Raw genomic sequence first — 14,238 nt, 5'->3', positions numbered from 1 at the left:
CATTCAAGCACCACTTGTACTATAAATGCTAGTGACAATTTACGATGAATTGAGCATTATCTTTTTTTCAGCTGTCAGTCGACTCCCGGGTAGAGATGACAAAGAAAGCCATAAAGTCAATGAAACATTCAGCTGAAAAAGCTGGGAAAAGAGCTTCTGAGGGGGACCTCACAGAAGCTGCGGTTCACAGGCAAATCACTTATGAAGATGTTTTGAATCATCTGCAGCAGTCTCTTGCACATCTGGAAACCCTTAGTAATAGTTTTATTTCCTACCTGAAAACCAGTGACCAGGTAGGTGAAAACGATTTAGCTGAACCAAATCAAGATTATATATCATATACAGTAGAAACTCTGTGCTAGTTTTCTAAATACATTTTCCCATCCGCCTTCATCTAGTTTTGTTTCACTCTGTAAAACATACCATAAAAGTAGCCAGATTTAATTTCACGCTGAAATAATTTGGGTGACCAGAATCACTGTTTTTTCATTTCTTTTTAAAACTTGGAAAGGTACTCCTCACTTTAACTATGGTAATTTGGACCAGAGTGCCTATCACTAAGTGATACTGTCATAAAGCTCAACATAATGTGACTGCATTGCTTCATAATGTCAATTCTGGCAGTCCCTGGTTATCATCTTTAAGTGAGGAGCACATGGGTCATCAAGGAAGGATCTTGTGATTGTAACACTCAACTTTCTCGTGGCTCCCCTGTTGATTTTGCTTGTGGGAAGCCAGCAGGAAGGTTGCACATTGCAAATATATGACTGCAGGACATTGCAATTGTTGGAAATCCAGGCTGGCTGTCAAGTTCCCAGATCACGATCATGTGTCCCTAAGGTTGCTACGATAGACAGAACTTCAAGAATCAATTGCAACTATCACTCATTCAGCTCTCTCAGGTTTTAATGGTCACTGAGGGAGTGATCTTTAAAAGAGGATCACCTGTGAAGGCAAATATATGTGTCCCAGGACAATGTTGCAAGATCCAATCTAGGTCGGTGTATGTGTATGTATTCCAGTAGAGGGAAGTTCCCTGAGAATGAGCTCCAGCACGAGTCTGAAAGCTCGGAAGAGTAAACCTCTGGTCCCGGTGACTGACCCAAATGGAATCTTGCAGGATTATCTGCATTTATTTTTATTAGCTGCCTGGTAGGACAGTGTTACGATAGATTTGGATTCTGCAATAGTTTTGCTTGATGGTAATTTTTGTATTATTAATAAAATTATAAAAGAAAGGTAGAAAAGGAAGTTGTGGATTTTGTTTTACATACTACACAGAATATAATACCATAAATATCCCCAAGGTAACTCTTATGAGATTAATTCTACAGATTGCTTTGGGGTGTGAATAAGAATAATGATTTCTGTCATAATTTATTGGAATAAAGTTCGGAGCTTTTTGTTTTCATTGTTTCTGAAAAGGTCATTTCCAGGTTAGCAATGAAATCTGAATTTCAGAAATAAATATTGAGTTTTGTGACTTAAATGCTTTCCCCTTATAGAAAATTCTGCGAGACTATGGCTATCAATATGATATATCACGGTCAGAAAAGAAAAGAATCCATGAACAAGTTGTAACAATGTGCTTGGATGGACAACCTTTGAACATGATAAAAACATTATTGGATGTTGCTGTTGGAGATTTAGGACTTTCACCCAGGGATGTGGTTGAGACAGCTCTAATCAGAGTGATAGCTGCTTTGAGGCAAGTTAAATTATGCATCTCAGAACTTTTAAGAGTGTATTGTTAAACATAATTGACACGGTATAATCATATAGCAACCTTTAAAAAAAAAAAAAAGACATATATAGAATTGTATCATAAGTTCCTTGCTTTGCTTTTGCTTTTGAAGAAAATCCATTTATGTAAGCAAGTAGGTACTTAATGCCAGGCTTTTACATACATCAACTTCTTTTCATGGTGATGTTTTACATACATCAACTTCTTTTTTCGAAGTTTTGCGTTCTATTTATTTCATTAAACTATTTTATACTGGGTCTTTACAAAAGTGCCCAATATTCTTTTTAAAAAGCACATTAAAAGAAAAGGGTGGGAGTTGGTATCTAATCAGCCCACAACCAGTCACTAATGGCTAAGTAGATGACAGTTGATAACACTTCTCCTCATTTAAATTATTTGGATATTTATGAATACTTATTAGTGAGGCAATTATTAAAGAGGCAATAGAAATGTCAGCATATATTCACTCTCTTACACAGCATTACCCACAAGTCATTTCATCAATAAATAGCAGCCATGAAAATTTGCACTTCATGAATAACAGCAACTATACTTTTTGATATATTTTTCAGATTATAAATTGGCATTAGCTGTAGCATGACCACAAATATATCAACCATTTGATGAGCTTCTAACTAATTTCACTGAATGTTAAGACGAAAATGGCTTAACAGTCTAGATACTCTCTCACATAATACTTTTTAAGAGTGAATTGAAATATAGTACTTTCTTTGTAACAGTAAACAAGTCTTACCTTTTTGTTTACTGGCCTTTTCTACCACACATAGTTAAGCAATGTGAGAGCATGAAATTAATCAGGCAGCATCTTGAAAGCATAAAAGAAAATATTGGTAGAGAAAATTTAAAAACTAAACTGCAACAGTAAAATGCTTAGTATCTCAGAAGTTTCTAAAACATTGATAAAAGTATATATAAATTACTACACTGTAGTAAATGTAGAAGTAGAACTTATGTAATACAAAGTAATTAATTAAATACAAATTAATCGGTGGAATTAGTTTAAGCATAAAATACTGAAGTTCCACTCATGAAATATTTGAACTGTTACCATATTTGCCGGCGTATAAGATGACTTTTTTGCCCTGAAAAACATGCCTCCAAGTGGGGGGGTCGTCTTATATGCCGGCAAATACGGTATATCCACTGCCGGCTTTCGGATGCTTGTGGGGCGCTGCGAAGGCGCCTCTGGCTTCCCGGATCCCCGCGTCGCTTCCGCCAAGAGCCTCCCCGCGTCTCTGAATCAGGTTTGAATCCCGCTCGCCTCGCTCCGCCCGAGGCTGCAGCGACTGGGGGGAGCGAGAGCATGGGTCACTCCTGTAGCCCCAGGCAGGGCCATGTGAAGGCTGCCCGCCTTCCTGCTCCTCCCACGGCCCCTGGCACTCCGCCCTGCTGCTGCAGCCCCGGGGATTTCTGGAGGGCGTTTCCGGTGACCCCGCCGGGATCGTTTGGCTGACTTAGTGGACGCGTTGCAAGAGGACTCTGTTGCGGGAAAGCCCGAGGGACTCCGCCGGGAAGGGCCAGGGTTCTGGAGTAACGCCTGCCTACTCCGAGACACGCTTCTTTAGACAGTCCATCTAAGAGAGTTCAAACATCCTTCACTCCCAACACAGAATAACATACACACTGTGTAAATATTGGATGATTAGTTAATTATCCACATTTTAAATAAATGTAATTGTTGTGTTCCATATTTTGTATTTCATTTTCTATACTTCTACATTTAGTTGTATATTTTGTTTATACATGATAGCGGTCTGAGGGGCTGCCACAGGGAGGAGGGGGTCAAGCTATTTTCTAAAGCGCCTGTAGGCCAGACAAGGAATAAGGGATGGAAACTGAACAAGGAGAGATTTAACCTGGAAATAAGGAGAAACTTTTTGACAGTGAGAACAATCAACCAATGGAACAGCTTTCTCTCGGAAGTTGTGGGAGCACCATCACTTGAGACCTTCAAGAAGAGATTGGACTGCCATTTGTCAGAAATGATGTAGGGTCTCCCACTTGGGCGGGGGTGGGTGGGTTGGACTAGATGACCTACAAGGTCCCTTCCAACTCTGAATATCTGTTATCTGTTTACTTTTTTAATTTAAATGAAATTTACCCTGGATGTTTGAATTGGTCATATAGTTTTACTCAATTTTTTTACTCAATTTAGTTTTACTGCTGTAAAGCAGAGTAAGTATGTTGCTTACACAGTGTCTTAGTGGTAAATGATAGACAGACACATGTAAATACGAATTTATATGTATAATATCAAAATAACTACCGTATTTGCCGGCGTATAAGACAACTTTTTTGCCCTGAAAAACATGCCTCCAAGTGGGGGGGTCGTCTTATACGGCGAGTATATAACAAACTCTATATTTTGAGTGGAAATGTTGGGGGGTCGTCTTATACGCCCAGTCGTCTTATACGCCGGCAAATACGGTAAGTGGACAGTAATATTTAAATCTGTACATGTTAAACTGGGGTTAGCATGACCCTATCAACAGCTTGCTTTGCGAAGGTCCTATTGTCGTAAACTTTTCCCCTTTTTCCAAGAAATTAAGTAGTTATGCAATAGAAGCAGTTTAAAAAAACTTGGTATAGCTTGTTTCTATGCTTGAAATGAGAAAATTATACTCTGAATGTATTTTTTGCCAGAAAAATTTCTAACAGAGTTGAAGCCAAGAATCTTGCAGAGATCTCAGTATTATTACTGTTGTGGTTCTTGGGAAATAAGCCTTAATAACCCTTTCGATCAGGGGTGTCAGACTTGCCGGCCAGATGCATCATGTGCTGGCCCCGCCCCCGCCCAGTTTAGCAAAGGGGGGAGTCCTGATACGTCACGTGACAATACAAGTTTGACACCCCTGCTTTAGATGCTTAATTGTTCAGGATTTTGAACCAACAAAGCAATTTCAGTACATGTCAGATAGTTCTTTAACATGCTTTCATATTACTGTTTTTATAGCTGTGGTTTGTTAATACTGATTAATGTGACAACTTTCCTGACAAATGAAATAAAATACTTTTTATTATTAATTAGAGGGGATCTTGTGTCTTAATTTCTCTTTAAAAGAACTACACAGACAGTTACGAAAGCCAGTTATGAAAGTTGAGTTCAAAGCCAGTTATGAAAGTTGAATTCATAGTAGCACTAAATCAGGGCTTTTTTAAACAAGACTTGGGTTCATTCAGCTTAAGTAAGCCATAAATTGTTTTCAGATCCACAAATGGCTGGATTCACATATCACATTGAACCAAAACTAAGCAAACAAACTTAGGATAAACTCAGTCAGTGTATCTTTCATATAATTTTTACTTGTGTAGTGTTTGATAAGAAGCACACAATGTTTATACATGTAGGACTTAAGATTTCTAAAACACTGATTTCAAATAAGCATCTTTCTGTTTTACTCCTTTGACAGTGAAGAGGGTGAGCAGCATTTTTTTCAGAAAGATCCTTTTCAGATGTTGGAAGACATTGTCTCTGCTGTCCACACAAGTGCTGAAAATGGGTAAGAGTTTTGAGGGTTTAATGTGAAACTTGATTACAGTTGCTAAAAAAGAATATGCATCAAATTTGAATTAATTGTAAAAACCAGGATTAAATCTAACAGTTTAGAAATGATGCTGTGGATCCCCCCAAAACCAGAAGGGTGTTGTAGCAGAGTAAATGGAACCAGCTTATGAGCAGACTTGCAACCTATGCCAAAAAATATTTTACTTTTGTTTCCTATCTTGTATGCTATATTCAACGGTGTTTTTACTCATGCAGATAGTCAGCAGATTTGAGATGCTTTCTGGTTTTGTTGTCCATACTAATTTCCTACCAAATTTGAAATGCTTTCTTCACACATCCATATGTTTAATTTCAGAGTCCTATTCTGTGCCCTATTCAGAAACTTGCAGCTTTGTAGCTTTTTCTCAGGAATCTGTCCTTTTATGCATTTTATGATAGTATGCATCCTACTATCCTTTCTCATTTCTCTCTCTCTTTCTCACTCTCTTTCGTTCTTATGTAGTCCCATATGTTCTGTTGGAATCAGATAGTTCCATACCAACCAGTGGATCTGTAGCCTTTAAATTTCCACTTTGTATGTTTGGCAGCCAACTTTCTCAGATAGGCACTTCCCATATCCATCCTGCTATAACTTGTCAAGTTATTAGTTCCAAAAGAACCATTACACTGTTTGTTGTGCATGCTATCATTTTCCCCAGGGAAAAGCCCAATGAACCTAGTCACAGATCCATATAAAACTCTACTAGAAAGACAAATTTTGAAATACCAATATTACTATAATAAGGTCTTAGATCTGTATTCCATGAAACATTATTTATCTTTGTATCCTTCAGATGTTGTAGGAACTAAATATAAATTGTTACCTTTCGGAAGATATAGTTATCTGAAAAATGAGCTTGCCTAACTTTTGAAGCCAAGGCCTCAACTGCTTTCTTTTTAATTTATCAACTTTTTAATTTACATTCCAAATGTCACTTCCTCCAAAAACTCATTTCTAATTTAGCACCAGTTCTTTGAGAGATGGAAAAAGAGTACATAGGCTAAATAAATTTTGAAGTTTTTATGAAATGATAACTTAAACTGTCAGCTTATATTATTTCAGCACTTTCAGACAGGTTGAATTGGTGTCTTCTAGATGATATTATGTTCTCATCTGTCTTGTTAGAATGACTACAGCAGTATTACTTCAAATATAAATCACATGCTACCTGCTGCTTCTTTTCGTTTGAAAAAAAACCCAGTGTCAAGTTGAAATATTATCAGTGAATATAACAAGCATTATTTATACAAATAAAGATATATAGTCTTTTAGAGCTAGTAAAATGGGTGGTGGTTGCCTGAGATGGTTACCTGTGGTTTTCCTGATAACTTGAATAAGTCCTACAGCATCTTATTAAGATTGTTTGATTGTATGTTTCATCAAACCACAGATTTGTCATTCAAGATATAGTCTGTGTATTAGATCAAGAAAAGTCATCTGTACCTGTTACAGCTTATGCTACTTCTTTTATAATGAAATAACATAGTTTTTTTTTACTTTGTAGTCAGCTATTATTATTATTTAGTCAATTATTTCTAGGGAACTTCCTGTTCTAATTTGCTTTTTTTTTTTTAAACAAATTTTTATTCAGTTTTTCACATTAAAAAGAAAAATCTCCTTTTAGTGGACAAAATATTTCCGGGTCATCACCTTTACATACAAATATGACAGCAATTAAACATTCATGTATGCATACTTAATTCTATTATTACCTTTTCCATTCCAAATTTTCAGTAAGGAGAGAAACAAACACATTAATTCTAGCCTCTTTCATTAATCTCAATCGAAACATCTTTTTGTTTCATTTCAATTATTTCAAATATAATCCTTTAATATTTATTTTAAAAATAAAGATAAACAATATGTATTTGCCTAATAATCATAATCATAATCATAATAATAATAATAATAATAATAAAGTTACCAATGTCTCTCCTTGTTTTTAATAGTCTATATTAACTTATTAATTTAGTTGGTTCTTTAGTCTGTCATATTCCCTTTCCATTACACATTCTTTTTATAAATTCTAGATTAATACAAATTTTAACACTAAAAAAAACCCCACAAGTATAGGTTTCCCCCCTTTTACTGTTTTGAGTGTGACACCTCAATGATTAAAATATACCTTTATTCCCTCATCTTGATTCCCAATAAACCATTATTTTTAAGAAGTTACAATAATAATCATTACATCTTTTCATTTGGATTCCGCAGCATTTCCCCCCCCCCCCCTTGATTTTTAATAAGAGTTATCAGTATCTATATTACCCTATTTTCTAGATATTTTTAATTGCAGAAATATTCTTATTACCCCTTGTCACCCTGCAGAATCCCCTTTTTAATTCATCAACCATTATCTCTGAAAAAACTATTTCTTTTCAACATTTTACTATTTCCGTATTTCTTTATTTCATGCACCTGTTTCTTACTGCTTCTCCTCCCCCTCTTTTCCCCCATATCTTTTCTCATTCCAGTTTATATCCCTTTCTTTCTTAATATCTTCCTTTCCCCTTTTCTGCTGGGTCTTTCTGCCTTTCCTGACTTCACAGATATTCCCCCTTTTGATTGCCTTCTTAAATCTCAACTTTTTAACCTTCCTTCTTTCCCCACTTCTTTGTAGTGTTCTTTGTGTTAATTGTCTATTTAAAATGTCTTCTTGAATCGACTCCTCCTCCTCTGAAGCTCTTTCTTCTTGTTCTTCAATCGCCATTTCCATTTTTTCTAACACAGAGCAAAGTGATTCGCTGTAGTAATTCTCTCATATTTTTAAGTTCCATTTTTAATTCCCGAAGAGATATCATCATTACACACTCTTATATTTTATGATCGTTAAAGTCAACACAAAAAAAACACTTTTACTTTCCTTCTTTCTTCTTTCAATTTTCTAAAGTTCTCAGTTATTCCAGCCCAGGGTCTATACCAAAAACATCAATCAATCCCACAGTCAGTCTTTCCTTGCTTTTTTCTTTATTCTGGTTCTGCTTTCATTTTCTAAGATTCTTACTTTGTTTTAATATTTCTTTAATGTTATATCCACACAAATTCATTCAGAAACAGGATGCTTTCCCTTTTGTTTGAGCTCGAGTTTTTGTCAAAAGGTGGCACTCTCCATTATACAAAGTCTTCACCTTTTTCCCCTATTTTTTATTTAGGGTTTTTCGAACCTCAATATTCCAGCACAGTCCAGTCTCCAATTTGTAAACTTTATTATTATTATTATTATTATTTGACAATCTGAAGTCCAGCTTTATTTTATGCCTGTTTATTCCCAAGATATTTTAGTCCAATTTAGTTAAATCTTTAGTTCCAGCTTCTTCCTTTCCCATTTCGAAGCCCCGCTTAGCTGTCAAAAATATTTTTTTTCCCTGTCTCTTTGTAATTTTGCCACTCACTTTTCTTTTCTTAAAAATTCCATGTTACCTTAATCCCGGGGTACTTTTGTTTAGTTGTATTGCCCAGTTGTCCCGGTTCCGATGTTATCCACCTCTTTCTTCCCTCCTGCACAAATCTTAATCGAGCTGAGTCCTCCTCTTCGGGATGGCCATTTTAAACCACCGCTGCAGTCGTCTTCGGGGGCAAAAAGACCAAGCCCAGGGGGGAGATGCGGCTCCCCTCAACCTGGCTTGCGGCTTCCCCTTACTCCGTCGCCCCTCCAAGGCAGCTTCAGCCCTTAATCATAATGATCAGGGCTCTCCAACAAAAGAGCACGGACCATAGCCGCAGAGAGTCATGATCTACAGTTCATCAGTGAGGAGGCTCCGCCTTCTTTTCTCTAATTTGCTTCTTGTGTACTTTTAAAATAAACAGAAAGTGCCATTTTGCTTGTTGCAGTATTGCTATTCATGTGACATTTTGAAGGAACAGATCAGACTCAAATGGATTAACTCTAGCACAGGAGAATAAGAGCAGCTGTTTGGAGAAAATAGGAAAGGTTAAATTAAAGACAGCTCCACAGCCTTCCCTCAAAAAAAAATTGAGGAGGAAGATATTAAAAGACTAATCCTAAAGGATTTGTGGGTGAATAAAATGTATTAAAAAGAAGCAGTACCTCATGTTGTAGAACAGTTATTGCTGAAAATAGGAGAGAGTAAAATATATTCTGTTCAATATGGCTTGGTTCCAGGTTTGGGCAGGTAAAAGGCAACATGATGAAGCATATCTAGGAGAACACGTGGGAAAAGCATGCCACTTCAATAGCTTCCACATACTAGTATGGATTAAGTATTGTATTTGCATCTTATTTTCAGATAAAGATTGTGTCCCAAAGAGGTTCATGCTAATCAGGAATTAAGTGCACATCTACACTGTAAAGCCACTTTTTTGTGGGGGGGGGGGAGCTAAAAATACAGTAGTTACTTTTGAGGAATCTGAAGAGGGGTAGAGTACAACCTAAGGTTGACTGCAAAGTAGAGCATTAGGCTTGTTGGAACTAAACATAAACCAACAAGTTGACTATTTTCTTGTGCTAAGATCCTGATTTCTCCCACAAGTATACCTTGAACCACAGATTGGCAACAACATGATCTAAAACTTGTTAGAAAGAAGCATTGCAAAATGAATTAAATCAAGAACATAACAAATGGGAATCCTGGTAGAAAATGTCACAATTTGGCAGGAGCAACTTTCAAAGTTTTGCTTTCTGAATTTGAACACATAATAATTTAAAGAATGATAGACCTGAGGGGGCTTGAGAAGGCTAAATGTTCATATAGATAATTTAATTACCATGGCCTTTCTCGATTCTTTTATTCTAATTGATCACTTTACTTCTTCAAGAATTCAATTTTGTTTTGTTTTCTGTTTTTGTCAATAAGCAAAAATTCGCAGATACCTCCTTTTTATATTCTGCAGCTTTTGGCATTTGACTATATAAATAGTGTTGTTTGAAAAACTGAATAGGCACTAGAGTACAGATTTTCTCTAGTGACAAGAAACGCACAGTCTCCTTTGTGTAGTCAGAATGCTACTTAATTTTCCTGACCAGCAGTTAACGTAGATTATGTTATATGAAAAATAGCCATAAGGAGATGTTAAAATAATTTCGTTGAAAATAAATTTGTGCCGGCTTCCGGTTTGAAGTCTCTTCCATGACAGACCAAAACCTCGTCTCTCCGAGGCTTCGATCTGTGCTCGCCGCTGGAGCGCCCCGAGCCAGCTGGTTTTGGGGCTAAGCCACCCCGTAGAGGTGGTGAAGAGGGGGGAGACTGCCAGCAGGGTTGAGGAGAGCTGCATCTCTCCTCCTCAGCTGGCCATTACTCCCTTTCCCGAAGGCGGTTGCAGCGGTAGTCAGAAATGGCCACCACAAAGAAGAACTTGACCAGAAAAGAATGTGCAGGAGGAAGATAAGAAGTGAAAGTTTTGGCTGACCGGGTTAAATTGTAAAAGCAACAACTAAGGTACCCTGGAATTTAAACTTACAAAAAAATAACATCACTCCCAAAGAAGAGTCGGAAGCAGCGAATGAAAGTGAAAAGGGAAAGGTTTGGCTTTTTTTTTCTTCTCTCTCCTTCCCTATACTGACAACTAAGAGACTTAAATAAGAAATAGGAAAAATCCGCTTTGACAATAGGCAATTAAGCTGAAAATAAAACAAAATGCCAAAGGGATAATAAAGATTTCTGGACACTAAATTTTTTTTTTTCATAAGCAGGAAGGGAGAGAAAAAGAATAAGGGCAGGATCTGGAAGAGGGAGGAGACTGCCTGGAATTAAAAAGATTCTACAGTAAAACTTCAACAAGACTTCTAAAAGATACATTTTAACTGAAAATTTGTAACTAAACAGTAACCCCAGGAAGAGAAAGTGGAAAAAAAAGAGCAAAAAGAAACAGCTTGCGTGTATTTGGATTATTTGGTGATCTTTGGATTCTTGGTTATTACATTTGAATGACTAAAATCAATCGGGTGGTTGTTTAAAAATTTATACAATGGCACCACTTCTGGATGAATTGAAAATGGAACTTAAAAAGTACAAAGAAGATGCACAAGAAGGGAAGGGTTCTTTTGGCTTTGTTTTTCAATTCTTAGAAATGGAGATTTGGAACTATGAAAAACAAGAAGAAACGTCTGCAAAACAAGAAGACTGGGACAAAGAAGAAGCCATCTTTAATGAACAAGTAATTTTATATGGAAGAAAAAGGAAAGGGGGGAAAGAGAATGGAGAATTTAAGATTTAAAAAAACAACCAAAGAAAAGAAAAATAATTCAAAAAATAAGTATAATACTGGAAAGCAACAGAAAAGGGGAACACAGAAGAGAGAAATAGAGGTAGAGAGACAAGGGGGTAAAAAGGGGAAAGAGAAGAAGAGAGGGAAGAAGGAAAGGAAAAGAAGGACTGGAGCAAGATATAGAGAAACAGGACCTATTTAGAGATAATGGGTGAAAATCTAACTGAAAAGGGGATTCTGTAAAGGTACATAAGATTGTATTGTTATATTAGTAAAAGAAATAACTTTAGAAAATTGGAAACAACGTATGATTAAAATGAGGGATAAAATAGTGTAATTTAGTGAAATGTTTGTTAATAAAATAAGTGAAATAAAATAAATGAGAAAATTGAATTAGGAAGGAATGGGAACATTTTAATTAGTTAATGTTTTATAAAATATAAGTGAAGAGGGAGGAATTACCGTATTTATCGGCGTATAACACGCACAGGCGTATAACACGCATCTTCATTTTAAGGGGGAAATTTCAGGAAAAAAATTTAAAAAATTCTGCCTGCCTGCCTTAGTTTCTGGTTGTTTGGGAGCAGCTTCGGCTGGGAATAATAACTATTCACCTCTTTTACTCAGCCGAGCTGTTCCGATTCAACCATTAACGAAGGCAGGCAGGCAGGCAGAACGGAGCACTGCGGGCGGGCGGGCGGGCGGACGGGGTGGGGGTGGGGGAGAGGCGACAGGAAAAGCCCCCCCGCTTCTTTGAAGCAGTTTCTTCCTGTGCTGGTGGAGGAGCGAGAGAGCAACTGAGAGAGCTGACCCAGAGAGAAGGACAGGCTTCGGTTGCTTCCTCCCTCCCTTCTTTCATTTGTGTCCTTGATCCCGATCCCAGCAGCATTCACCGAAGGCTTCTTAACATTATATCGGTGTATAACACGCATACATCATTTGCCCCTATTTTCAGGGGGAAAAAGTGCGTGTTATACGCCGATAAATACGGTAACTATGGAAAGCTTATAATTGTTCCCATAGAAGTATGATATTTAATTAAAAAGTAATGTTAAAGAAGTTAAGACTTTAATGAATATTAATATTAATGATAGAATTGAATTGGAATGGAATATGTTGTTTTAATTACATACATTTATAATTTTTTCTTTTTTTTTAAGAATATAGTGTGTATTTTAAGAATGTACCAAGCAGAATCTGAATGGAAGTCATGTATTATATTGAATGTTATAACTTTAGGGTATATATTGAAGCCTAAATAAGAGTTAAATGGATAAACTTAAAAGATATAAAGGCATCATACTCCAATCAGTAACTACAGGAGAGATTTTGTTTAATGAGAAAAGATAATAGATAATTGAAATTGGACAGACAAAAAATATAAATACAATGATTTGAATTGAGATGAGATAATTAAAATAAAATTGAGAAAATTAAAAGAGGGGAGAAGCTATGCTGAAAATGTAAAATTGTAATAAGATATGGAATAGAATATAAAAATGAGCATGAACCTGAATTTGTGTCTGTACGAAGAAATGTAACCTGGGATTACGCTACTTTCAAAAAACATGTTTTATTTGTATTTTTTTTCTCTTTGTGAAAACTCAAATAAAATTTACAAAAAAAAAAAAAAAGAAAGAAAATGAATTTGTTTAAAAACACCCAGAACTGGCAAAACAAAAGTATAGTAATGCAACTTTCTGATAGTATGTAATAATAGAGCTGCTGAAAATGTTGAACAGGAAATCTTTGGTTGTTCCTGACAAATCAATTGGTTTCTGGGAACTACTTTGCTTCTATTAGGATATTCTGCTTTCTCAACTTAAGTTTTTAATTAATTTATCAACTGCTTATGAATAAATGTTAAGAATAATTTAAAAATAAATACTAGGATGTCTGCTATCTATTGAGAGTTTTTAGGTTAGGTACTTCAATGTTTAATTTCTGCATATTTTCACCCGCTGCTCACTCAGAACTATCCTCTGTCTTCTTCCCCCACTGGTTTGCAAGTTGGAAAGGCTGGAGACAGCTGTCTTAATTCAAGAAGGACCTGAATAGAATTTGTTAATGGAATACGATTAGATGAAAACCAATAATAACAGATGTGTGTCTTGATTTGATTGTAGTGAGAATCTGGTGTCTTCAGATGATTTGTTGGCTTGGCTTAGGCCCTACTGTGGAGATGATTCTTTACCAGTGAAGCCTCGCATAAGAGTGCTACAGATTTTGGAGCAAGCTTTTCACCTAAGCGACGAGGATAGCAAGCTGCTTATACTATTTAGAACACAAGCTGTTCTCAAAGCCTATTGGCCCCATACTCAGGTAGGCAATCTCATACGGCAATGTTTCTTCTTTACAAATAAGCAAGTTATTTATAAAACAGTAGTTGCTGGACCTTCATTGATCATTTAGGCATACAGAGCACCTACGTGTTTCTTCTCAAATCTGTTAAATAGGAGCTTGTTTGTACTAATTTTTTTTTTTTCTTAAACCAATAAATATCTGGAGTGATTTTTCATTTTCTAATTCCTGTTTGTTAATGAGTTTTAATAAAATTAAAATTAAAATTGTAAATTAAAAGACATAGCTCTTGAGCATATAGCATGAAAATAAGTCAATATTAAGTATACATTATTAAAATTGCATATGGTTCTCAGAAAGCAGGAAACCGTTAGCGAGTACAAGGGTTTTCAGATCAACTGAACTATATTTCGTTTTTCTCTTGTCTTTTGTAATACTTAAAGGCATTCCTCTTAAGTAGCT

At 36.1% G+C, this 14,238-nt stretch overlaps 1 protein-coding gene across 3 annotated transcripts in view; it reads left to right on the top strand.

Annotated features, from left to right (window-relative positions):
- Positions 1-14,238, top strand: part of NBAS (NBAS subunit of NRZ tethering complex) — a 155,168-nt gene that overhangs the window by 120,627 nt on the left and 20,303 nt on the right. For all 3 annotated transcript variants that reach the window (XM_087946859.1, XM_087946851.1, XM_026674297.2), the window contains 4 exons: positions 72-293; positions 1,506-1,708; positions 5,176-5,265; positions 13,602-13,797. In XM_087946859.1, coding sequence (XP_087802985.1) covers positions 72-293; positions 1,506-1,708; positions 5,176-5,265; positions 13,602-13,797 — 711 coding nt within the window. The remainder of the gene's footprint in view (positions 1-71; positions 294-1,505; positions 1,709-5,175; positions 5,266-13,601; positions 13,798-14,238) is intronic.

Source organism: Notechis scutatus, chromosome 1 (genome assembly GCF_049901735.1).
Source record: "Notechis scutatus isolate UNSWTSFEM ecotype Mainland chromosome 1, rNotScu1.2, whole genome shotgun sequence".
NCBI classification, from domain to species: Eukaryota; Metazoa; Chordata; class Lepidosauria; order Squamata; family Elapidae; genus Notechis; species Notechis scutatus.
This window is presented reverse-complemented; position numbering and strand designations above follow the sequence as displayed.